The following is a 24,137-nucleotide window of genomic DNA, read 5'->3' as shown; positions in this document are numbered from 1 at the left end:
ATTCGTGACATGCGCCCCACCCGCCGCCCACCCGGGCTCCGGGACAAGGGACCGAGGCGCTGTTCGAGCAGAAGACCGTGCGATCGAGTGCGGCGGATGGGGCTCGGCTCGGGGTCTTCCTCGGCCGGCCAGACTCGCTTTTCTGTTCATTGCGGAGAAGCGCGGTAGGAAGTGGACGCCGGTTGTGATTTCTTTTCTTTTCGTTTAATTTATTAGCGCCGGGGCGCACGATATGGGAAGACAAATGACGGAGAGCCCCGGGACTGGCGTGCGGCGCTGCGCTCCCTCTTCGCGGACTGAGGCGCACTTCAAGTGTCCGCTCGGGCTCGACCGGCGGCGGCGGCGGCGGTTAGCGGGGACTTGCAGGACCGGGACAGCAGGTGAGCTGAAGGCCGTTTGTATGGCGCCTCTCACCGACTTCAGGTACCGAGCGCGCACACATTTAGAGGTCAGATTGGCGCACACGTCAGGTAGGTAAAGTGAAGGGGATGGATTGTGGGGGTCCCACTTTACTTTAAGCGACCTCCACGGGGCGGCCTGCGCGACTCGAAGTGTTTGTCACTGACGGGCAGGGCGCTATATAGTATCCCTTATTATTTGACTGACGCCTTTGTCGATTACAACATTTGAGGGACATTTCTTTTTGTCGCGACTTGCTGAGGGTCACACCGTGTCAGTCTCAGAGTCTGAAGTCCAAAGCCACACTGAGCTGCCCCGGCGTTTCTCGGCTCCCCTTTATCTTGGGTGACCTGATTGGCAATGTGGGACGGAAAGTTGGGGTCTTCTTCTTCTGTGTTCTTGTCTTTTTCTATTTGTCGACTTATGAAAAGATTCTGCGCACAGGACGCTTTCATGGCCGCGTCAGTTCGCTATTAAGGGGTTCAAGTGCGCTTTGAGTTCGCTCCTCGCACCACTTCTCATTTTGGTTCGTTTTAGTTCATTTCCAACACTTGGGGGTCCATCATTGCAAATGCTAAGGGTTCAAAGGAAGCAAACGAGAGCGGCGGATAGGTGCGAAAGCGCAAGGGGGACAAAAGGCGACACAGTGACCAAAGAAGGGCAGGCAGGTGCAGCGCGTAGCTGCGTCCTAATAAGCCAGCCGTGGCCGCGGAATTCGAGATTCAAACGTCCGTCAGACGCCCGCTGAGGTGGCCGAATGTGATCTGCACGAAGAAGCATCGCGGCGTTTGATTTTTTAACAAGTGGCACCGCTACTAATAATTAATGCGTAACATCCCATAATTGATCGAGCTTCTAAACTGCGTTTCTTAGTTTTTCTTGACATGCACGTCTTTGGTCAGTTCTGACCCAGCATTGACTTTAATGGACGGTCTGCGGTTTTGTTTCTTCACAACCCGCTAAACTCCTCCGAATGATTTGATTATATGATCTTTCATTTTTGAGGTCACTTTGTCCGTCTGTCCGTCCACCTTCTAAACCTGCTTGTCCAGACGCTGCGCTCATCCCACAGATGCCGTAGGGGGGCCATTTCTGTTTTCTAGAAGGTCCATCCGGGCACATGAAGGCTCCGGAAGGAACTTTTACTTCTTTTGATGCACAGGAGGCTCCACAATTAAGACGAACAGTGCCAGGTGGGTAAGTGACGTGCCATTGCGATGCCCATGTTAAAGGGGTCTTGCTGCACACAGTGGCTCGGCTCGGTCGCATGCCAGACGTTAAAGGTTTCTGTTTTGTGCACATTTTGGGGGGCTTCGCAGAATAAAACTCCTCAAACCTTCTCAGAATGGAGCGACTCTTCGTAAAATGAGGGTCTGCGGGAGGCTCACCAACCAGTAAAGTGCCGTCAGCAGCCGCCATTGTCATGACAGAGAGACAGACAGACAGACAGACACGAGCCGATTTAGCTTCGCCAGGCTTCACTTTGTGTCCAGTTATTTTGTGGTCTTCTGCTGTGTTTTAACTCATTTCGTGTAAAGCGCTTTGAGCATGGGAAAGGCGCTATATAAAACGAGCATCTTTATTCTTTTTATTATGTCAATGTCCGTTTATTTATGCGCACATTTAACACAAACCTCAGTCAGACTGCAGCCGAAGTGCTTCACATTAAAACTTGTAACGGAATTTGTCACTGGGAGTTTGTACCTTTGCCCAGTCCTGTTATTAGTGGACTGGCACAATATGTACAGGGAGAGGGGAACACCTGGCGGGGAGGAGCCAACAGACTGTAGGGGAGGAGCCAACAAGAGAATGTAAAAGGGTGGCGGGAAAGAGGAGAGGAGAAGCGCAGAGCCAACGAGAGAAGCGGACGCCATCACAGGAAAAGGCAGGAGGGAAGGAGACGGACAACGTCCGGTCGGGACGAAGGGGACCTGAGGGGTCAGCACAAGGGACTGGTGATCGGTGCGTTTACCGGAATCGCAGGCTGAGCTAGACATTCGGTGCAGAGAACATTTAAAGAACTACGAATACCTTATTATTTAGTTATTTGTTGTTTGTCTTTTTCTCAGATTTCTGTATTAGTAGCGCATGCGTTTAAGAGTTTTGTGCCGTGATCGGAGTTATGCATATCGGGGTTTGTTACGGTAAGTGTGTGCATCTTCTTCCAGTGCTCATTTTTACTGAACTCTCTGTGTTTGGACAGTAGTGTTGGTCACTCACCCCCGGATTATTACTATTATCTTTGCTGCCACTCTAGGAGGGCAGCGCACATTATTCATTTCAGTTTAGTTGATTTCTGTCCTAGGCTCTTAGAACTGGCACGATTATAAAGTACAATAAAATGAAATACAGGCATTTAAAAAAAAAAAAAAGATGAGTAAGAGCAGGACAACCATCAGTATCAGTGAGCGAACACAAAGGGGTCTTCGACTGAAGGGGACCCCTTAATGTATTGAGGTAAACGTGAAGGCTTTTAGTGGCCTTTCTGAGCAGCGGCTCGACTTGTCCATTGGGTCACTTTTGAGTCGCCACACACACAGTGAGTTAAATTAGGGTAACATTTGAATGGCGGAAACAATGAATTCATAAACACACTTCATATGTGCCAGAAGATTTACGGGAAAGTCCGACACGTGGACCAAACGTGGCCCATAAATTGTATTCAAGTCTACGCATAGCAGGACCGTTAGTGTTAACATCAATTGGACCCCCCCTGTATTTCCATGGATTTTACTGTCCATTCTGAGCAATTTGTGTATTTAGAAAACATTTAAAAATAAAAATCCTCCATCTCAGTTGATATAAAATGAGCTTGGGGAGAACAATCAGAAAATGGACGTATGGAGACGAGGCAATAATGACACCCCCAAGGGTGGTGACCAGCATACGAAAATCCTGATCACCTTACTGGTCACTACAGAGAAAATCTGATGAATAAATGAACCCCTTCATCATTTTAAACACTCCAGTCAGCCAGGTCTCCTCTTCATCACTGTGAAGGCTCAGCTCTTTGAATCTTCATCACTCATCCCCTGTAGTCCTGAGTCAGCTGAGTCGTCTCCTCTGGACCTTCTCAAGTGCTGCTGTGTCTTTATGGAGACCCAAACTGCACCCGGGACTCCAGATGAGGCCTCACCAGAGTGTTAGAAAGGTGGAGCAGAGCCTCCTGGGACACGTCAAGGCGCTATATGACCTGACAGTCTGTGAGCCTTCTTAATGGCTTCTGAACACTGCCTGGAAGTCGATAGCTCAGAGTCCACTATGACCCCTAAGTCCTTCTCATAAGGTGGACTCTCGATTGTCAGACCTCACATTGTGTATTCAGACCTCACATTTTGACTTGCTACATGTAATACTTTTGTTTACATTAAATGTCATCTGCCACAAATCTACCCAAGCCTGCCTGCTGTCCAAGACCCTCTGTGATGATTTAATGGATGCTCAATTATCTGCCAGTCCACCTATCTTGGCATCACCAGCAAAGATAAACAGCTTGTTACTTATAGTCCTACCAGCACTGCCCCCTGCTGGTCACCACTCTTAACATCAGCCAGTTCTGATGAGGTCCCTCACACCATCACCCTCTAGTTCCTGTGTCTGAGCCAATTCTGCACTCATCTAAAAACATCACCCTGACCTGCCACTTCTTTTAGTTTGATGCCCACCCTCTCAGGTGGCACCTCATCAAATGCTTTCTGAAAGTCCTCATCACTAATCTCATCTCCTCCACTCTCCTCGTCTCCTTTTGTTTCCTCCTCATTGAATTCCTACCTGTCAGTAAAACAAGACCCCCGTCGTCTGACCCCACGCTGACTGTCCTGTCCTTGCCAGGTGTTCCTCCATCTTCTCCTTAATAATTCCTTCCATTCATTTTCCTGTGATGCCCGTTTACCTTACTGGTCTGCCCGGTCACCCTTTTTCTATAACGTGATGATATTCGCCATTTTCCAGTCCTTCACAATCTCCTCAGTGCTCAGTGACTTCCTAAATCTGTGCCAAGGGTCTCTATCTCCACTCGCTGGCCCCCTTAAGACCCCTGAGGTGATTTGTGTGATGTCAGCCTATTTAATCTCAGCTGCTCTTTTCTCTCTTGACTTTCTAAAGCACTCCTTAGTAGTCCCTGTTACTGCTCTGAGGTTATCCACTTGCTCACTGGTGAAGTTTAGGGGGTCCGCTGTATCTTTTAATCCCCCTTTACTATTCCTGATGCACTTCACCTCCTCCTTGACTCTTCTCTTACTATTTAAGGAATCTCTTCAGGTCGTCTCCCACCTTATCTGCTATTCCTCTCCAAGTGTCTTTTAGCCTCCCTGATGTTCTTCTTACTGGTTGCCCCTCATGTCCTCATATGCCCACTTTGCAGTTATTATTCTTATACGCCGTACTCGTCTGTTTTCTCCTTTTTTAACTCTTTATTATCCCACTGTGGAGTTTTCTTACATTTCCGTTTCATTCGGTATGGTGGTCTGTCCCTGTCCTGCATTACATGTGACACAGTGATTTCTCAGTCTCTCCTCCTCAGACTTTGTCACATCTGCTCCAAATTAGCCCCACTAAAGGTCAACTTAACAATTTGAGTCTTTGCATCTGCACTCTTCTAAAACACTGAGAACTGTATTATATTATGGTCACCTGACCCTAGTGGTCCAATCACCTGAGACCCTCCATTCTCTCCTCATTATTACTAAACACTCAATCCAGAGAGGCCTCACCCCGTGTTGGCTCTTTAACAAGCTGTGTTAACAGTCGCTGATTACTTCTAAGAACTCCTCTCTTGTGCTCCTCCATCTCCAAGGTTATCCCAGTTAATATTCAGATAATTAAAGCCCCCCATGACTATAATGTCCCCTTGTAAATTGATATCACTAAAGAGATGTGTGTTGAAGGCACTGTCTGCATTGGGTGGTCCTAACTTAAGACCTCTTTTCCCTAATGTTTCCCAGGTCAAGCCAGACGTCCTCACTAAGATGGGCTCTTCGTCCAACTGAAGAGGTCTGACATTTAAATTCTGTGTGACGTAAACACCAAGCCCACCTCCTTTTGTGTTGTCTCTCCTTCCTAATTGTGCCCCCCTCTCTGTCACCCTCATGCCCATCTCTGTTATTTAGCCAGGTTTCTCTTATTGCTCTAATCTCATAATTGTGCTCCTCTACATGCGACTCCCACTCACTTCCCTTATTTTTGATCCTTCTGGCATTACGTCAAATTATTTGGAATGTGTTACCCCTTCTACGTTTAAATGTTGGGTTTGAATCGACATTAGCGCTCATTTGGATTTCTACCCCGTTGTTTGCTCCTCCCTGTTCAGATCTAAACCTGGCCTGTCCTAAACTCCCTGACCCCCCAGTCCTTAACTAGCCTATTCATACGTGCGCCCCCCCCCTCCCCAATACATTGGTGCCCCTCCAGTTCAGATGTAACCCATCACGGTGGCAGATCAGGTCCCATCTGCTCCAAAAGGAGTCCCAATGCCCCCTAAGCCTGTGCCCTTCTACCCTGCACCAAGATTTGAGCCACGCATTAAGCCTTCTAATCTCCTCAGTCTCACCTGGACTGGCATGCGTGGCACAGACAGAACTTCAAAGAAGACCACCTTGTCAGTTCCGCTCCTCAGCCTGCCACCTAACTCTTTGAATTTGGATCACAGAACTGACAGACCACCCTTATGTGTGTCATTTGTTCCAATATGGACAAAGACCACCTGATCCACCCCCACTCTAGGCCAAGAACATATCCACCCTTCCAGGGAGGTCCCCCACCTCTGCAGCCAGAAGGCAACACTCCATGTGAGACTCTCTGTCTCTGGAGCACACCTGTGCTTCAGTGCCCCTAATGATCGAGACCCCCACTATCATTACCTCTCTCTTTCTGGTTTTGAGGTGGTGCCCCTCGTCCCTGCCTACCACCTCAGAATCATCAGAGACTCCATCAGGACATGATAACGGTCTGACTCGTCTAACTCTGGGGGTGATGCCCCTGGACAGTGGGCACGCTTCACTTTACACCATGTGACTGTAACCCACCTACCTCTACCTGTCTGGACTGGAATCTCCTCCCGTGTCACCTTGGGGGGTCTTGTTATACCCAAAGGGACCATCAAAGTAAATAAATCAAAATTTACACTTCACCCCAAAGAAATATGCACGTTAACACGCGTTGTTCCTGCTCCGTGGTGTTAACGTCGAGCGAGGCTTCAGCCCGCTGCGTTTCCTGCTCTGCCCTCCGTCTTCGATGTTCCTCCGCGGCTCACCTCCGAAACAAGAAAGGGGATTCATGAGCCACCAGCCGAGACGATCATTACTCGCGCTTCTGTCTGATTTTAGAGTGTGCCCCCCGCCATCTCGTGCCCGGGGTATCCTTCTGTTCCCCCCCCCCATATCTTCCAAGCCCCTCCCCCGGTGGCCCGAGGTCCACATCACCCGACCTTCATGAAGGTTCGTCTGTAGGTGTCCAGGTGTACAATTCTGATTGCACCCTAACAGAATAAGACCGCAGAACGAATCCAATAATCACAATCTGGATCAAGCGCGCTCTCCTCCACCTGTACACGATGAATATGATGAAAAGATGAAAGACACAGGAACAAAAGGAAAGGTTTGGGGGTCCACCCCGTATATTATCACAGGACGTGAGTGCCACAAAGGACGGAGTCAAGATGGTGACCGACTGCAGAATGAAGGGGTCGGTTCTTATAGAGAAGGGGCGGGATCTGGGGAAAGTGACGTCTACAGATGGGCGTGGTAGGGGAGTGGGCGGGGCTTCTCTTCTGGTGGTCTGTGGAAGAGGGAGAAAAGGCATTAGTGGACTTCATCAGCCCCTGACTCTGCTTTGTGTCCTCCGTTAAGCCCTTAGGCGGCCCCCCGGGTGACAATTTATAAAAAAGAAAACAAACTGTGCTGCAGCCCACCTATGCCAGCTGTGCCCTGTAACACACGCCTGGGCCAGGCCAGCGACCCTGAGCTTGAGACTCTCCTGCAGATGAAGCCCCCTGCTGCCTCCTCCACCATCCAGCAGGACTTGCAATGCGCTGCCCGTCACTTTTTATTTTATTAAAATGATGAAATGTTTTCTCTCTAATGGTAACAAATGAACTGCGGTGGGCTGGCGCTCTGCCTTGCGCCCTGTGTTGGTCGAGATTGGCTCCTGCAGACCCCCGTGACCCTGTAGTTAGGATATAGTGGGTTGGATGATGGATGGTAACAACTGAAAGAAGAGCTGCAGTCCTTTTGCACCTTCTGCCCCCTTAAGCTCCTGTGATCCCCCCCCCTTGACTGCCCGCTGCTGGTCCTTCTGTGAAGTTCACTTTCTCTGTCTGCTCTCCTTGCGCTCCTCTGATTCCTCCCTTCAAGTTCTCCGCTCGCAGCGTTGGCGCTCCTTCGTGTTGATGAACGCTGGCGCTGGCGCCCTCTTACCTTGCTGGGCTCCTAAGGTCGGTCCAATCTCAAAACTCGCTTACCGCGTATGTGCCACTTGTGCCTGATGGGCACCTGTGCCACTGAGACCCTCCCCCCGTTATTTTCTCTTTACCGCTCACAAGTCATCTACGGGTTTGTTGTTTCTGTTACTTTTAACTCTTTGTTGCTCCCATGCTGTTTTTTACTTCATGAGTTACCGATGTCCGCTGCTGCTTTTCGTTCAATAGTACGGACGTCTAATTCATATTACCTACGATGACAGCACCGAGTGTCACAAAACCTGAGTGACGATTAAACTGAGGGGACACATAAAAATATTAGAGAGGCAGACGTGTGTGTGGTGATGGCACCTCGGCGCTCATTTGAAATCTTTGTCCTCTTCAGATTGCTCCCGTTAGGAGTCACCACAGCTGATCATCTTCTTCCATATCTTCCTGTCCTTGTCATCTTGCTCTGTCACTCCTGTCACCTGCATGTCCTCTCTCACCACATCCATAAACCTTCTGTTAGGCCTTCCTCTGTTCCTTTTCCCTGTCAGCTCTGTCCTTAGCACCTTCTCCCAGTATTCCCATCATCTCTCCTCTTCACATGTCCAAACCAATGCCCTCTCGCCTCTCTGACTTTGTCTCCCAGTCGTCCCACTTGAGCTGACCCTCTGATGTCCTCATTTCTAATCCTGTCCATCCTCGTCACACCCAATGCAAATCTTTAACTCTGCCACCTCCAGCTCTGTCTCCTGTGTCACTGTCACCTGCCCATATAACACAGCTGGTCTCACTACCATCCTGTAGACCTTCACTGTCACTCTTGCTGATCCCCGTCTGTCACCAGTCACTCCTGACGCTCTTCTCCACCCACTCCACTCTGCACTCTCTTCTTCACTTCTCTTCCTCACTCTCCGTTACTCTGGACTGTTGATCCCAAGTATTTGAACTCCTCCACCTTCACCAACTCTACTCCCCTCATCCTCACCACTCCACTGACCTCCCTCTCATTCCCACACATGTATTCTGTCGTGGTGGTCCTACTGACCTTCATTCTTCTCCTCTCCTCTCATATCTCCACCTCTCCAGGGTCTCCTCACCCTGCTCCCCCTACAGATCACAATGTCATCAGCAAACATCACAGTCCACAGGGACCTCTTTCTTATTTGCAATGGTGATGGACAGGCTGACAGACGAGATTAGACAGGCGTCAGAGCCGATCTCAGATGTAATCCCACCTCCGTCACTCGTACCGCAGACCTCACCACGGTCACACTGCCCTCGTTCATATCCTGTGCCACTCTCACGTACTTCTCTGCCACTCCTGACTTCCTCATCCAACACCACAGCTCCTCTCACTCACCCTGTCATTTGCTCTCTTCAGGTCCACAAAGACACAATGCGACTCCTTCTGTTCTTCTCTCTACTTCTCCATCAACATCCTCAGAGCAAACATCTCATCTGTGGTGGTCTTTCCTGTCATGACACCATCCTGCTGCTCACTAATCCTCACCTCACTTCCACTACCCTTTCCCATAACTTCACGCTGTGGCTCATCAGTTTTATGCCCCTGTAGTTACTGCAGTCCTGCACATCCCCCTTATTCTTAAATATCGGCCCACCAGTCCACTTCTTCACTCCTCATCATCCTCTCACTTTCCAAGATTCCATTAAACAATCCTGTTAAAAACTCCACTGCCGTCTCTCCTCAACACCTCCATGCTTCCACAGGTGTGTCATCTGGACCAACGGCCTTTCCATTCTTCATCCTCTTCATCGCTGTCCTTACTTCCTCCTTGCTAATCCGTCGCACTTCCTGATCTCCACGTCATCCAACCTCTTCTCTCTCTCTCTCCTTCTCTTCATTCTCTTTCCATCTGCTCATCACACTCTTCCTCACTTGTTTCCATCTTTATCCTTCATCACCCTAACCTGCCGCTCATCTTTCCCACCTCGGCCCCACGCTGTAGCCCACCAGTCCTTTTCTCCCTCCTTAGTGTCCAACCTCTCATACGACTCATCATCCGCCTTTTCTTTAGCCTTCGTCACCTCTCTCTTCACCTTGTGCCTTATCTCCTTGTACTCTTGTCTACTTTCTGCATCTCTCTGACTATCCCACTTCTTCTTCTTCTTCATCATCCTCTTCCTCTGTATGCTATCCTGTTCTTCCTCATTCCACCACCAGGTTTCCTTTTCCTCCTTCCTCTGTCCAGATGTCACACAGAGCTCCCTTTTTGCTGCCACCCTTACTACATCTGCTGTAGTTTCCCAGCTGTCTGGTGACTTCACTGCCACCCAGTGCCAGTCTCACCTCCCCCCCAATCTCCACCTTGCAGTCTTCCTTTTTCAACTTCCACCATTTGATCCTTGGCTCTGCCCTCACTCTCTTCCTCTTCTAGATCTGCTCCTCTTCATCCATGTGCAGTCTTCAGTCTCCTTCAGCTGGACTCTCCTCCATAGGATGTCATCTTCCTCCACTCTTGTACGTCACCCTGTGCTCCTCCCTCTTCGTATTCACCACCGCCATGTCCATCCTTTTGGCAAATCCACTACCCTCTGAGCTTCTTCATTCCTCTCGTTGCCACCAACCCTACCCATCACCTCCTCGTGTCCACTGTTCACCAACATGCCCATTGAAATCCATCACTTCATCCAACTCACTCCAGAAATCTTCCTCCTCATCCATCGCACACCCAACCTGCGGGTCGTATGCACTAACCACGCTCATCATCACACCTTCTTCAGTTTCCAGCTTCATCATCCTCACTCGGCCTGACACTCTTGACCTGCTGTCCTCCTCCATTTCTCCTCCCACCCACACCGTGATAGAACCCTTTGAGCCCCCCCTCTGATCCCCCTTCCAGGTGGTCTCTTGCACACTCAATACATCGACCTTCCTTCTCTCCATCACATCTGCCAACTCTCTCTCCTTACCAGTCACACTGCCAACATTCACAGTTCCTGCCCTCACTTCCACTCTCTTTACCCTCCTCTTCCTCTCCTCCTATGGCCAACAGTGGCCCTATTTCTGCCCACACCCTGGTGGCGGTTGTTGTTAACCTGGGCATCGACCAGTCCGGTTTGGAAATCAGTGTTGTCATCCACATGTTGAGCTGGTAAAATTTTACACCGGATGCCCATCCTGACGTAACCCTCCCCATTTATCCAGTGCACTACTTTGCCCGGGGGCCTATGATGCTGGTAAGATGGTCCTGGGAAGACCCCCATGTGTCTCAGTATCTGTTTTAGTGAGCTCCTCAGCTGGTCCCACACCACCTCATCAGACCACATTCGGACTCCCTGAGGATGTGCCAGTCAGGATGCCACCAAGAGCAGTCTGCTTTGGGAAGTGGCCGGCTCAGCAGGTGCTCAAGGTTGGCCAATATCCATTTCAGGACCGGCTCCAGCCACAGTGACTGCCATCCCCACAGTGTCCCCGCGGTCTCAGACACGCCATATGATGGGGACAGCCAGACCTGTGGAGGACTCCGGTCCATGAGCTCGACGTCCTGAAGGTCCCACCGGGCACGTCCACCGTGTACTGTGACTGCTGTGTGACACGTCCCACTTCGCGGTCCGGTCCTTGTTTGTTTGTTTGTTTGTTTCTTCTTCGTCTTCTCGATGGTCCGGTGACCATCCCCGTTGATTGTGTCACCTTGTGCTTCCTTTCTGTCCACACAGAGGACAACTGTCAATGTGTGGTGGCACTGAGTGACTCTTCACCTCAGCCCCACTCATTGGTACAAGTGTGTGATGAATTGGTGGGCTATGGCACTGAAATGTGGACCCTCAAGAGGACCCCAGTGACCAGGCACCTGGGGCTGGACGGCTGGATGGACGAAAACCAAAAATGAGAGCACAAGCAGAACAGCAAACGCTGTGGAAACGTCCAAGAGAAAAGGCTGTGGTGGTCCGGCAAAGGTGATGAGGGTGGGTGTTTGGGTGGTCCGGACAGGGGGAGACTAAAACAGAGGTGGGCGGACTGTACAGGTGAAGAGAGCTGAAGGAGTGAGAAGAAGGGACTCACCGCGGGGTCTCGAGGGCTCTGATAGCAAGGAGCTTTGGCACCGAGGGCGGACCCCCTTAGTGGGCACTGCCTCACTTTCACAGGTGGTGGTCTGTAATGTTGAAGACAGTGGCACCCTGTGGCCCTCCACACGAAGCTGGCTCTTGTCACACACGTGTGCATGGGGGCTCAAAAGAAGGTAATGCCACACCAGGCCCGTGGGGGGCAGACTGCACTCATCCTCTCTTTTATCCCTGCAGACCAAACACAGGACAGTCAGCCCCCCGATGACGTCACTTCCCCTGAATGACCTTAAACCCTGCCCTCTCCCATCTGTCACTCTGTTCTGTTTACGGGTGGGCACCCCAAACCTTTTTCTGGTGTCAGGGCGTATTCTGCCACACTCTTTCATGGCACTTCACCAACTCGTGTGGTCCCTTGAAGTGCCATCGCCAGACAAAGACCCCTTTATATCTGTGAGGGGTCCTAACTGCAGTCTTAAATGTCAAGTGGGCGACCAGCTGGTGAAGACACCTCAAGTGAATTATGGAGTGCAGCCAGTGAGCGGACGTCCGTAATGTCACAAACAGGCCGGGATGTCACCAACCTAGGACCTTCGCTGACCAGGCTCCTCTTGAACCTTCACTGGGGGGCTCTTTAAGAAAGGCAGTCCGGGGGTCGTTCATGTGAGCCCCTTTGTTGTCAAGGACACCTGACTGGCTGTGAATGTCACCTCTCCTCCCAGACCCCCCACCAGGTGTGTCACTTCTGTAAAGAGGGTCAGCCTTGGGGTTTTTAGGTCTGTCACCCCTTCAGCTGTTCCATGTCATTTGTCCACCTGGCACCATCTCATATGACAGCAGCAGGACACAACTGTCACCATCAGACACACACACTTCCTCTGTCCGCAAAGTGGCGTACCCAGAGGTGGGTCTCAGGGCAGCTGCAGCCCACCCTAGCAGGACTCGGGCAGAAAACGTGTTGACGTACCCATCAGCCCACCTAACCTGTGTGACTTTAGCCGGAGCTCATGCAGAGTCCAGACAGGGTGGTTTGGGGGGTGCTTGGGGCTTCTGCTCAGTGCCAACTGCACCCCCTGCTGCCCTCCCTTCTAATCCACAACGACGAGCTCTGAGCCGTCTCCGTAGAAACCACGGCTTAAGGTGGGAGTCTGAATAAGAAAGGGGAACGTGAGGACCACCAGAGTGAACGTGAGGACCCTGCTGATGTGGCACCAGAATGACAAAGTCCACGTCATCCACAATGACAGCCCAGTGGCGCAGAGGAAAGAAAAATAAAAAAATAAAACAACACAACACCCAAACAATCAGTCGGTCAGTCAATCGATCGGTCAGTCAGTCGGTCGGTCAGTCAATCGATCGGTCAGTCAGTCAGTCAGTCGGTTGGTCAGTCAGTCAGTCGGTCGGTCGATCGGTCAGTCAGTCGGTCAATCGGTCAGTTAGTCAGTCGATCGGTCAATCGATCAGTCAGTTGGTCGGTCAATTGATCGGTCAGTCAGTCGGTTAGTCGGTTCGATCAGTCAGTCAGTCAGTCAGTCAGTCGGTCGATCGGTCAGTCAGTCGGTCAGTGCAGCCGAGACTAACGTGTGACCTCACAGAGTGTCACTAAAAGGACGGTGTGGCCATGTCACACCCAAGGACACCGCAGGACAGCCATTTGGTGACATTCAAAGGAGGAAGGTGAGCTTGGTGTTGTCAGTCCCTGTACCCAATTTATGACTGGCACTGGGCAGGGTGGCTTTACAAGTGGGACACCCAGGGGTCTCAATCCGGCCTTACATGCCACCCAGTTACAGCTCTGCTCGCAGACCCTGGTTGAGCCCCCTCATGGCTGTTTGCTGAGGCCCTGGAGCTGCTTATTCAGCAGTTGACATGTGGGACCACCAGCCAGCCATACCAGTAGGAGGCACCATGTCGGCCGGTGGTCCGCTTTATGTGTTCATGTTCATTCGAGCTCAGGGTTGGACTTCAAACCACAGACAGCATTGTCACTTCAAGAGCAAATTTGAACCCCGGGCAGGTCACAAAGAGACGAGACCGTGGGGGTCCACAGACCAGCGCTTAGATAGTGGTAGACATGGCGGGGGTCTGCTCGTGCGTGTCCATTTGGCACAGCGTAGTCTTCAGATGTGACCTTCTGTGTACCCCTCATGTCACGCAGTCCTTTTGTATTTGTGTTTTAATGTCACTGCACTCTGCTGCCAGTGAGGGGCGCTATATAAAATAAGCAACTCGGCTGAACTGAACTGCCACATCTGCGCTGCTCTCGATGAGGCCTAACTGTGCCCCCCGTGGCTGCTCTTAAGGTGACATCACCAATGTCACAGCACGGGTCACGTCATCCTGTGAAGTCCTTACTGGGAGGGCACTCTATGAGTTAGAGAGGGTAAAAAGAAAGGCGCTATATGTTAAAAAGTGAGACGCACAGGCATAGCACCAGCAGGGTGGATGAGAACTGCACTGCCATTGTCACCGTATTGTCCCACGTCACCGCATCCACAGAAGTTGTCACTGACACGTCCAACCAACACACCACACGGCGCCACAATAGATCTGACGATTCAAATGAAGAAGTCAAATCGTCTCCTCTGAGGGCAGCACACCAGACACCCAGGCGGCACCCTATGGTATGAGACGGCCCACCCAATGTGGGCGCTGCAGGACGTATTGTGCCTGCCTGGCTGAGATGTTGGGGTCCTTGCTTGGTGAGCCAGCAGCAGACGACACACACATGGTGAGTGGCCTCCTCGTCACATGTCCCACCTCAGTATCCTGACAGCCCACCTCCCCCAGTTGGCGCCACATAAGACTTGAGGAGGGCATGGGGTGGCAGGGTGCATGTGGTGAACCCCCAGCACTGAGCGCCTGCCCGACTCTCACCCTGGCACTTCTGTTTCTTCCTAAGATTCAGATTGGCTGACCTGAGCCGCCCAGAGTGGACAGTGGCAGGGGGGCTACAAAGTACGGTAAAGGAGAGAACTGAGTGCCTACTGACATATCATTGGGGGCACAGCCAACACTCTGAGCCCCGCCCATTTGTAGCCACACCCCCAGAGAGCACACAAGGTGGCAAAGAGAGGTCAGGGTTCAACAACAAGGGGCCAGCAGCTCCTGCCAGTATTTTCAGCTTGTGGGCGGTTGTTTACCGGGCATCACCATGCCAACAAGAACACACCAATTTAAACCAACCCATTTAGGGCTGTGTGGGTGGTGTGAGACGTCTTAACCCCAGCAGGAGAGATGGTCTCCTCAGTGATGCCACCAGTGCCTCCCATGCCCAATCGTCACCACTGGCGTCACTGACTGAGTGCTGAGAGCAGGGGATTCTGAGAGACACCGGGGCACAAATACACAGCCAGCACCATGTGGATTGTCTGTAAAGTGCCAGCGGGTGGCGCGGTCTAAAAAGGGGGTGTTTGTATGCAATCCAGTGGACACGAGGCTTTGGCAGAATAAAAGGATCCAAAAAATGCATAGCCTGGCATTCCCAAGCACCCGACTCGGGCACTGGCGGATTTAGCTTCCCCAATGGAATCCGGGCCAGGGTACGACCTTATCACAGGGCACACTGACTTGCGCCAGGGGATCAAAACAACAGGCACATGGGGGGAATGAGCAACATTCATGCTAATGACAAAGGGCTGAGCAAAGCTAACCACCATGGCTGGCAGTGAAATGGGCACACCAATGATAGCTTTAAATTGTAAGCTTGCCCAGGCACTGCTGCGCAAAGATGTGTAGAAACAAAGCTAACAGAACAATCATCAGGGTGCCAACTCTATAAGGAGCAGCATGCTGCCCTATTGGTGCTGAAGCCTCCTGGTCCCTCGGACCCCCATCACCCCCCAGCTCTGCACCTCTTCACAAGACTTTGCCCTGATGAACTACGGGGCCACCACAAGCTCACTGACCTGACCCCATACATCCAAATGGCCAGCCTGACCAGGGCACAACGTAAACATCTCATTAAAGGGCCCCGTCCAGGGTGGGTTCCCGATTCATTCCTTCTCACTGAGCTCGACTTTGGCGTCCAGGCCTACCAAGTCGTGTCTGCGGTCCCCCGAGGTCCTCCTGTCACCTCAGCGCTGCTCACTCACTTCCTGGTCTAAATTTCTCTAATAAACGTCAGAAAGCAAGGCGGAAACACGCGCTCGAGCTCACTGCGCGTGTGCGTGCGCGGCCTCGTCTGCTCAGAAGGAGGGCGGAGCACCAACGCCGCTTGAGCCTCCAGTGGCCGGCAGGTGTCGCTGCGGCTCCCCAGTTGCGCCGCTGCCGTCAAAGTGCGAGCGCCGAGCGTTCAGTGATGAGCCGGCCGGCGGAGCGAGCGCCCGGGCTTCGGACTGTCCGCGTAGGGCCGGGTAAGTGCCGCGTGCTCCTCGTCCTCCCGCCCCGCAGCGGCAGCCGCGCGATGCCAGGGCGCCCAGTGGCCTGCCGCTCGCCCCCGTTTCGTCCTTGGACCCCCCCCCTCCACCCGTGTGGCTGCGCGCTCGTTTGCCGTTTGTGTTGACTTGCGCCCCCGCCCCGCCCCCAAACCCCTTGTGCGTGTTTATAGCGCCTTGCAGACTGCAGGCCAGGGGTTTAAAGGAGTTCACCTGGCACGCGTCCGGCCGTCCTCGTGCCTTTTCTGCTTGTATTCCTTTGGTTGAATTTTGCATGTTTAGTCTGACTACCCCCCCCCCGCTAGTAAACAAGAGCAGCAATGAGCGGCCCCCTGATATAGCGCCTTTCTGTGTTGTTACCAGGTAAAGCCATGCCACGCTGGAGTGTCCCCTCCCTGCACCTGTGACTGGCACCAGTGTTGCACGATGGGCTGCGTCAAGTCCAAGCAGAGCGGTGCCCTTCAGAATGCCAATGCTGCAGAAGGTAAGAAGAGCGAGGAAGAGGCCACGCTGGTGAACTCGGACCCCCTGAGCGCGCAGGCCCACCTCGTCCACCCCCTGCTGCTGGACTACGCGCAGCGCCTGTCCGAGGAGATCGTCAGCAAAGCCGTGCAGCAGTGGGCCGACTTCGAGAGCAAATACGGCGACATTCCCTACATTGAGAGCGACGTGCCCTGAGCCCCCCGCGGACACATCGATGCCCCGCTCGGGCCCACCCTGAAGGCGAACAGCTGTTGAGCACAGACGGCCGGCTCAGCGGATTGTGCGCTTCAGTGCCCGCTTGATGCCCCCTCCCCCCGACAGTCAAATCTGTTTAATCCACACCAGCGAGGAGCGGCCGCCCCCCACCAGGACCCTCGCCCCGATGCCATCTCCAGGCAGCTCTCTGCCAGTGGGCTGCTGTGGGTACCACATGGACACAGCTTGGCAGACGACATATCGAGCGGATACCAGCTGGGATGCAAGGGAGCAGCAGCAGAGAGAAGAGGTCACATGACTGGCAGGCACTCGGGCGGGTCACCCACAAGAAGCCCCTTCAAACGACTCTGCCCCGTCTAGCGTTCTGCCAACTCCGGTAATAAAAACTAAACAGTAGGTAAAGCCGTCACTGTCCGTGTCTTGTTATCTGATGCGTGGCAACTGTCGGGGATGGCACACTGCTTGGTGACAGTGGGTACAGTAGCTGATGCCAAGCTTCCTAGCAGAAAGGCACGTCACACACTGCTGCTTTTCTTACTTTATTATTGTCTCTGTTTGGGGGGGATAGGGGCTCACGTCCACCCCACCCACTGGCATCTACAGCCCACGTCACCATCACAGGTGCAGGTCACCGCTGCCCAGGGACTGGAAGTAGCCATCCACCATCTCATCTGTCACCTGGTCCAAGGAAGCTGGCTGCCACTTGGGCCGCTGGTCCTTGTCGATGAGCACTGTGAGAAGACACATACTGTATGGTCAAGCGTGGAACAAGGTGGCACCAGTGAAATCGGGTCAGCCACACCTCTCTGGGGACCACCCCCCCCATGGCACCAGCTCACCTGCCCTCACTCCTTCGTAGAAGTCGTGGCCTCTCTGCGGGTAAAGAAAATTATCATTCAGGGGATGCGTGCCCAGGAGAGAGCACCCACCTCCACTAGCGGCCCACCTCACCCACCATGCACGCCTGGCACAGTCTGTACTCCATCACCAGCACCTCCTGAAGGCTCATAGACGCCCCACTGGCCAGCTGTCTGAAGGTGACTTTCATGGAGGTGGGAGACATGCGCTTCAGCGTCTGTGGAGTGACAAAGGAAGGAGAGAGTCACCGACCCAGGAGGGGACACGGGGGGCCGGAGCGGGCCGATGACCGGGACGGCTCACCTGCAGCTGCTTCTCAGCAAAAGGCGAACGCTCAGCCTCCAGTTGGCAGACGATGCCCTCGACGCTGCTGCCGCTGAAGAGCCTGCGATGGAAGGAGGCCAACAAATGGGGGCATCAGAAGGGGAACAGCCAACGACTGACCAGCGCTTGGCACAGTGGTCACTACCTGTCCACGTCCTGCATGTGCCCCTCCAGTGCAAACGGCTGCTCTCGGCCAGTACAGCTCTGCCAGGCAAAACAGCAAAATGTTTTAATGGACACTGAACCCGCTAGCAAGCGGCGCCCTACTGGTGTCGAGTGCCACCCACCTGCGCCTGGTAAGCGTCCAGCACGCCCGCCACGTCCTTCTGCGATGGACACTTCAGCTGCACCAAGTCACGCTCCAGAGCGGCCAGCTGGGGAAAACAGAACGGACATTTTGTGAGCCCGGCCCACGCCTGCAACCCGAGTGTGCCCACTGGCTCTTCATGCGGGCCTGTGCCCAGGTACCCGGCCATAACCAGTAGCAGGTGGATGGTGTACCTTTTGAGATTCCACAAAGTGAGTGGCCAACCCAGCCAGCTGCACATCGCGCCCTTTGAGTCGAAAGCCAGTGAGTGCCAGGAAGAGGCCGAGTTTACCTCGCAGTCTGGGAAGGAAGAAGCCGCCGCCAACGTCAGGAAACAGCCCTGCCAGGAAAGACACAGTAAAGGCCAGCAGTTGTCCAAAAGGGGGGCAACGCCAAAGGGGATTGGTTTATTGGGGGCTTACCTATGCCAGTCTCAGGCATGGCAAAAAGTGTCTTTTCTGTGGCGACGCGGAAGTGCCCGTGAACAGACAGACCGACTCCCTGAAAAGGAAGGGAGCAATTAAGGGGGCTCATGCCAAGCCCAGTTTAGCCAGTATCCAATCATGTGCCACCAGGCCAGCTGCAGATGTGATACATGTGATTCGGCAAGGGGGGGGGGTGGGGTGGCACAGATGGCGCCTAAGGGAGAGGGGGCGGAGCCTAAAGTGATCTCTTCAGTAAGCACACAGTGAGAGAGACGGCACAGCAGCGCTGCCCTTGGGCCTGAGCACATGTTGCCATGGCAACAAGCTATGGCCCACCTTCACTCACACAAATGCCCACCCCACCTTACAGAAAAGCCGTCTCCATGCTGCAATGTTGCCATCTGCTGGAACATGGGGTCCCTGCGTCTGGCCTGCTGCCAAGGAGGCGAGGTACTCACACCGCCCATGGTGATGCCATCAATAAGAGCCACGTAGGGCTTCTGCAAGGTGCCTGGGGAGACAAGAGCAAAGACCCGGGCGGGTCAGTGTGGGACCACCAAGCCTGTCCTGGAGCCCAAGTCCTGGGACGCTTACTACAGACCCCTAACTCCCATCAGCTATCCAGTCCCATGAGGTCTCGCGTCCCAGGACGCACACTGGCAGGAGGCATCATTCACCTCTTCAGTGCGGCACAGTCCTATAAGCCAGCGCCAGCCACCATGCCCACTCACCTATGGCGTTGTTCAGAATGTACTCCTCTCTGAAGAAGTCCTGAATCAGGCTGCCCCCCGCCTTCCCGGCATCTGCCACAGCTGTGAAGAGACAAACGGACAGGGCATCAAAGTGCAGCCAATCGCCTCACCCTGCCAAGGCAATCAGAGGGTGGCATGACACACGCACCTCGAATGTCTCCACCTGCACAGAAGGCTTTGTCCCCAACTCCCTTGATAATCACAATGGACGTCTGGTCATCTTGTTCCCACTTCTGTGGAAAGAAGAACAGAAACTAAGGGGACGCCCTGGAAGCCCACCTGCCCAGGCAGGTGCCTCGTTTCACACTACGCTTTTTGTGCCCAGCAGCACGAGGGCACAGTGCAGGTTTCAGGACAAACAGAGCCAGCGACACATTAGTCACACTTTCAAAAGTCTTTTAGTCACTACCTTGTCACCTGCGCCCACAGGGGCCCCTCGACAAGCAGCAGGCTGTTGATTGGGCAGCCCAGCATGTCACGTGGCCACCATGGACTCCTCTGCAGCACCCGTGACTGGCTGAGCCACGCAGGTCATTCTGTGGTCACACAGTCCAGCTGGCAAGGCCCGAAAGACTGGGTGGCACCTCATTTGGTATGGCACACGATCACAGCCATGGATGACATTAGGAGTCCTCGGTTCAAACTGTGCCCTCGAATGTTGTGCCAGAGGGCTGTCCTTGTGCCCACTCTTACAGCGCCAGGTTGAAGCCACCAGCTAACCTGTTCTACACTGGTGCCACGTCCATGCCTGGCTTGTGTTCTGTGCCCAGTGCTGCTAGGATTGGCCGTGCACTTCCCATTGACCTTCCACTGGGTGAGGTGGGTTTGTTAAGCACTCCCTGCCCTGCCCTGCCCTCCACAGTACCCACCTTGAGCTGAGGGAAGATCTTTCTGATCATTGACAGGTTGAGCGCGTTGAGGGCCTTCGGTCTGTTGAGGGTGATGACCCCGGCACAGCCCGACGTCTGCAGCAGCACCTCACCCTCACGTCCATCCTGACTGCTCATCGGGCGAGACGTTCCACGTGGGAGGCCATTCTGGAAAGAATGCAACAAAGAGTGGCAGAAAAGACCGCGGCACAGAGGCAGCCCCTGTGCCCACCGAGGCCATACTCACCAGGTGTGCCTGCAGTACGTGCAGCCGCTGTAGAGACGCCAACCTGAAGACAAAAGAGAAGGGCATCACCTTCACGTGAACTCCCCTCCCGGGGTCACCTCTAGGCATCTGAAGAGACGCAGCGGCCCGGGACCCCCACCTCAGCTCCACAAACCACTGCCAGTTACCACGGCAAGAGGGCTACGCTGCACACGTAATCACCAACGACAAGGGGGCTCCAAAGTGCCCACCTGCTCAGTCCGCTTGTATGTCACTTCGTGGACGGCTGGCTGCCCTTTGTGCCACTCACCCTGCCGCCATTGTACCAGCAGAAGAGGAGAGCGAGGACAAGGCTGGCCGCCCGGCTCTGGTGGTCTTTTGGTCTTTTCTTCGCAGGTCTTGTGAGGGTCCCGGCGCATCGTGTTCAGGTAAAGACCACCGTGCTAACTGCTGTGCAGTTTTGTGTGTGGTGCCTGGCAGTGAAGTTCACATCACGGTGGTCTGCACACTCGACTCGCTTATGTAAAGCTGCCCTTTGATTTCTTCTTCTTCTTTTATGCCACATTGGGCATCATTTTATTTTTTATTACCACTCTCACCTTCTTCCTCCACTATTTAAGGGGGTTCAGTCACAAGTCTTGGGCTCTGCCAGGGGTTATGCCACAAATGTTCTTTGTTCCCTGAGGTTTCTGGCAGGGGGATGAAGCTCCTCACTAGACACTGGCGGGGATTTCCTGTATTAAAACATCATTACCACCCCCTGGCACCACTGGACCCCTGTGGCAGCCTGCTGCCCTTCTCCGACACCTGGAGAAGACAACGGCGAGGGCACCAAGAGGTTTCAGCCGGATCCCGGGCAGAGCTGCATGGGCGCTGTGTGCCAACTCATCTTTTAATACGAGCCACGTGTGAATTATTGCTCGTGTCCGAAGTGATTTAAGGGGCTACTCACATTAATGTACTGCCATGGTGGCTCTGCGGGCAGAACTGGGAGCTGAGCCCAACTTACGTCGGAAGTCGGAGCTGGCAATGCCACCACACACCTGCGGTGCCCACGCTCCACTGCGACATTTGGGAAGCCAATATGGACGCGTCCAGGGAAACCAGTTTGCTCCACTGGAATAAACAGCAGCGGCTAACAACGCGTGCCAACACCGCTCACCGACTGAGGCGCAGCAATGTGTGTGCGGCTGGTTTAGGGGGGCACAGACAGACAGACAGACGGGGGGCCATCAACACTGCAGCTCGGACTCAAGTTCGTGGGGTACGGTGACGTCATTAGCGGACTTGACGGAGCAGCCCTTGGCTTCTGAGTGGGCGATGCGACTCGGGGGGCTAACGCAGCAACTGGCCATGTCCAGCAGTGATCGTGGGCTACTTGTGGCGCGACTGCCCCCTGCTGGACACGTCTGCGTCTCACGTAAAGTGCAGACGTCGTGCAAAACAACGGCAACCCACTAAGGCGGGAGGATAACAGCAAACAACAGAAGGGACTCCAGGGGGACTCCACATGGGAATTCCACTGAAGACCCCCCGAGCCTCCTAGAAAAAGAAGGCAACAAACCAGAGGTGGGCTTACGAGTGAAAAAGCAGCTTCGCCGAGGGCCGCCGCAGGACCCCGTGTTTAACGTGCCCACCGAGGAGGTCGAGTTTGCTTTTACTTACAAGTTGTTTTCTGTCGGCTTACTCAGTAGGACCCGTTGTGTGTCACAAAGCCTGCCGTTCAGGGTGTCACTCGGTGACTGATGTGGCCACATGTCCCGTTAGTTGTAAAGGACGGCATTTAAAAGGAGTTCCTCGTCCACATTTGGCATTTCTAAGACGGGACAGAAACTACAAAGGAACAACAGCCGTCCATCTTCCTAACCCGCTTATCCGGGGCAGCTGGAACCAAAGCCAGCAGCGAGTGACAGACAGACAGACACACTCGGCCCCATTGAACCCTCTTCATGAAATCACAAGTTCGGGTGCGCGCTGGACTGGTCCGAATAAAAAGCTCAAACTGTGCATCGCAACCCCGCGTGTGTCCAGCGGCGCCCGCTCCACCTCTTCTGCCCCCTAATGTCGGGCGAAGACCGCGGCCCAGTGAAGTCGCCCTCCCCTGACCTAACCTCACTGGTCTTTCCAACGCCGAATCCTCACCTGACTCGACTGCCGAGGACACCCGCCGACATTACGGTGCTGCAGCAATAGAAACAGCAGGGTTGGGACGAGCGTGCCGAGTGTAGCCACATGACCAATCACGGCACACACAACAGGCGCTGACCAATCAGTTAGCAAATACCGGCAAGGTCACAGTCGCGTCGGGACTGTAGGCGTGCAACCATTGGCCGAGAGATCACGTAGGGGCGGGGATTGCGGGCTGAGTGACCCGGAAATACCTTCATCGGGGTTTGCCTTCGACACGGTGTATGAAGTCTGCTGCTGGACCCTCTCAGCTGGCTGGCGTCCCCCTCGTTGTGTGTTTTTGTGTTTCTTAATTCACAAACAGGGCGCTAGAAAGGCAGCTGTCTGTGAGTGGGAAGAATACGAGAGCCACTTTGAAGCAGGCTGCGTCCATCTTCGGCCCGATGGCTCGCACGTTATTGGGCTCACAGTGCACACTTCCCGTGGCTGCGGCTTTTTATTCCTCCTGTCAGTTTCACCGTCGCTCGCCCTTTGCGCTGATCTTCTGGCGGACGTTTCACTGCTTGCGCATCCTTCGCTATTTTCTTTTTTTTGTTTCTGTTGTCTCCCCGATTGAACCCAAACGCTGAATCACCGAATGCTAAAGGAGGGTCTTGTGACCGAGCAGCCAGCCAGCCAGCCAAGTGTAACTCGGATCGCGAACGTCTTTATTTTACGACCACAACACGCTGATATTCAATCCGACGACGACATTCTTTTTTCCAAGACTCATTTCCTAACCTTTCACCAGGTAACACACTTTGCGCCCCCTAGCGTTTAGGCAGAAACTGCAACTGAACACAGCAGCCCCCCCCCTTTATTTGTATTAAGAAAAGCTTTGCTTCTGCCTGCTAATGAAATTAATGTGAGAAAAATGAACAAAAGTTACAAGCACAAGATGTGAGTTTTCCACAAGCAGAATAAATCAAATGCTTTTTTGTTGTTTCCCAGGCTCAGCGTTCTTATTTGAGGTAACAAAGTCCTTCCATTTGCTGCGTTCGGGTGCGAGTGGCCTGCCAGATGAGGAGCTTTCCGGGTCTTTCCCTCTCGCAGTACGTACTGCATGTCTGCACCCCGCCAGCTTCTCATTGATGGTGACGGTTGCTGACCTCCTGGTGTCCTTTTGGCACATGAACTTCACGGGCAGACTAAACCTGAACAAGCAGGCCGTGCTGCGGTCAACGTCCGCCGACCATGAAGGAGTTCAAATGGAGAAACTCAGGCAGTTGCGTGTGCAGTAGCGTGGCAGACGTGCCAACAGTCTGTAATGCCAGCTTTCCAGGGCCGGTGGTCTTGAGCTGCCAGTTG

The 24,137-nt window shown here is 53.4% G+C and overlaps 2 protein-coding genes across 2 annotated transcripts; one reads left to right on the top strand and one right to left on the bottom strand.

The window, feature by feature from the left end:
• Positions 1-65: 65 nt before the first annotated feature.
• LOC120531972 (small membrane A-kinase anchor protein-like) lies at positions 66-17,307 on the top strand. The gene is made up of 2 exons (XM_039757898.1): positions 66-164; positions 16,567-17,307. The coding sequence occupies exon 2, from the start codon at positions 16,630-16,632 to the stop codon at positions 16,879-16,881; it is 252 nt and encodes an 83-aa protein (XP_039613832.1). The 5' UTR covers positions 66-164; positions 16,567-16,629; the 3' UTR covers positions 16,882-17,307.
• A 121-nt stretch (positions 17,308-17,428) lies between these two features.
• hibch (3-hydroxyisobutyryl-CoA hydrolase) lies at positions 17,429-23,686 on the bottom strand. The gene is made up of 14 exons (XM_039757896.1): positions 22,806-23,686; positions 20,685-20,727; positions 20,438-20,605; positions 19,717-19,801; positions 19,548-19,628; positions 19,275-19,327; positions 18,814-18,892; positions 18,586-18,731; positions 18,372-18,458; positions 18,230-18,288; positions 18,064-18,145; positions 17,858-17,977; positions 17,742-17,775; positions 17,429-17,633 (listed from the first exon to the last, which is right to left on the bottom strand). Exons 1-14 carry the CDS (start codon positions 22,895-22,897, stop codon positions 17,518-17,520), a joined length of 1,245 nt encoding a protein of 414 aa, XP_039613830.1. The 5' UTR covers positions 22,898-23,686; the 3' UTR covers positions 17,429-17,517.
• Positions 23,687-24,137: the final 451 nt, after the last annotated feature.

This window comes from Polypterus senegalus, chromosome 6 (assembly GCF_016835505.1).
Source record: "Polypterus senegalus isolate Bchr_013 chromosome 6, ASM1683550v1, whole genome shotgun sequence".
Classification (NCBI taxonomy): domain Eukaryota; kingdom Metazoa; phylum Chordata; class Cladistia; order Polypteriformes; family Polypteridae; genus Polypterus; species Polypterus senegalus.
The sequence above is the reverse complement of the archived record's forward strand: the minus strand, read 5'-3'. Positions and strand labels throughout refer to the sequence as shown.

What these genes read in the sequence shown, in the direction of transcription:
- LOC120531972 (XM_039757898.1), top strand. Translation starts at nt 16,630, where the DNA reads ATGGGCTGCGTCAAGTCCAAGCAGAGCGGTGCCCTTCAGAATGCCAAT.
- hibch (XM_039757896.1), bottom strand. Translation starts at nt 22,897, where the DNA reads ATGTGGCTACACTCGGCACGCTCGTCCCAACCCTGCTGTTTCTATTGC. An exon ending in TGCAGGTGGAGACATTCGAG is followed by an intron (nt 19,629 to 19,716) that starts GTGCGTGTGTCA and finishes GTCTCTTCACAG; the next exon opens with CTGTGGCAGATGCCGGGAAG. An exon ending in CATGCCTGAGACTGGCATAG is followed by an intron (nt 18,732 to 18,813) that starts GTAAGCCCCCAA and finishes CTTTCCTGGCAG; the next exon opens with GGCTGTTTCCTGACGTTGGC.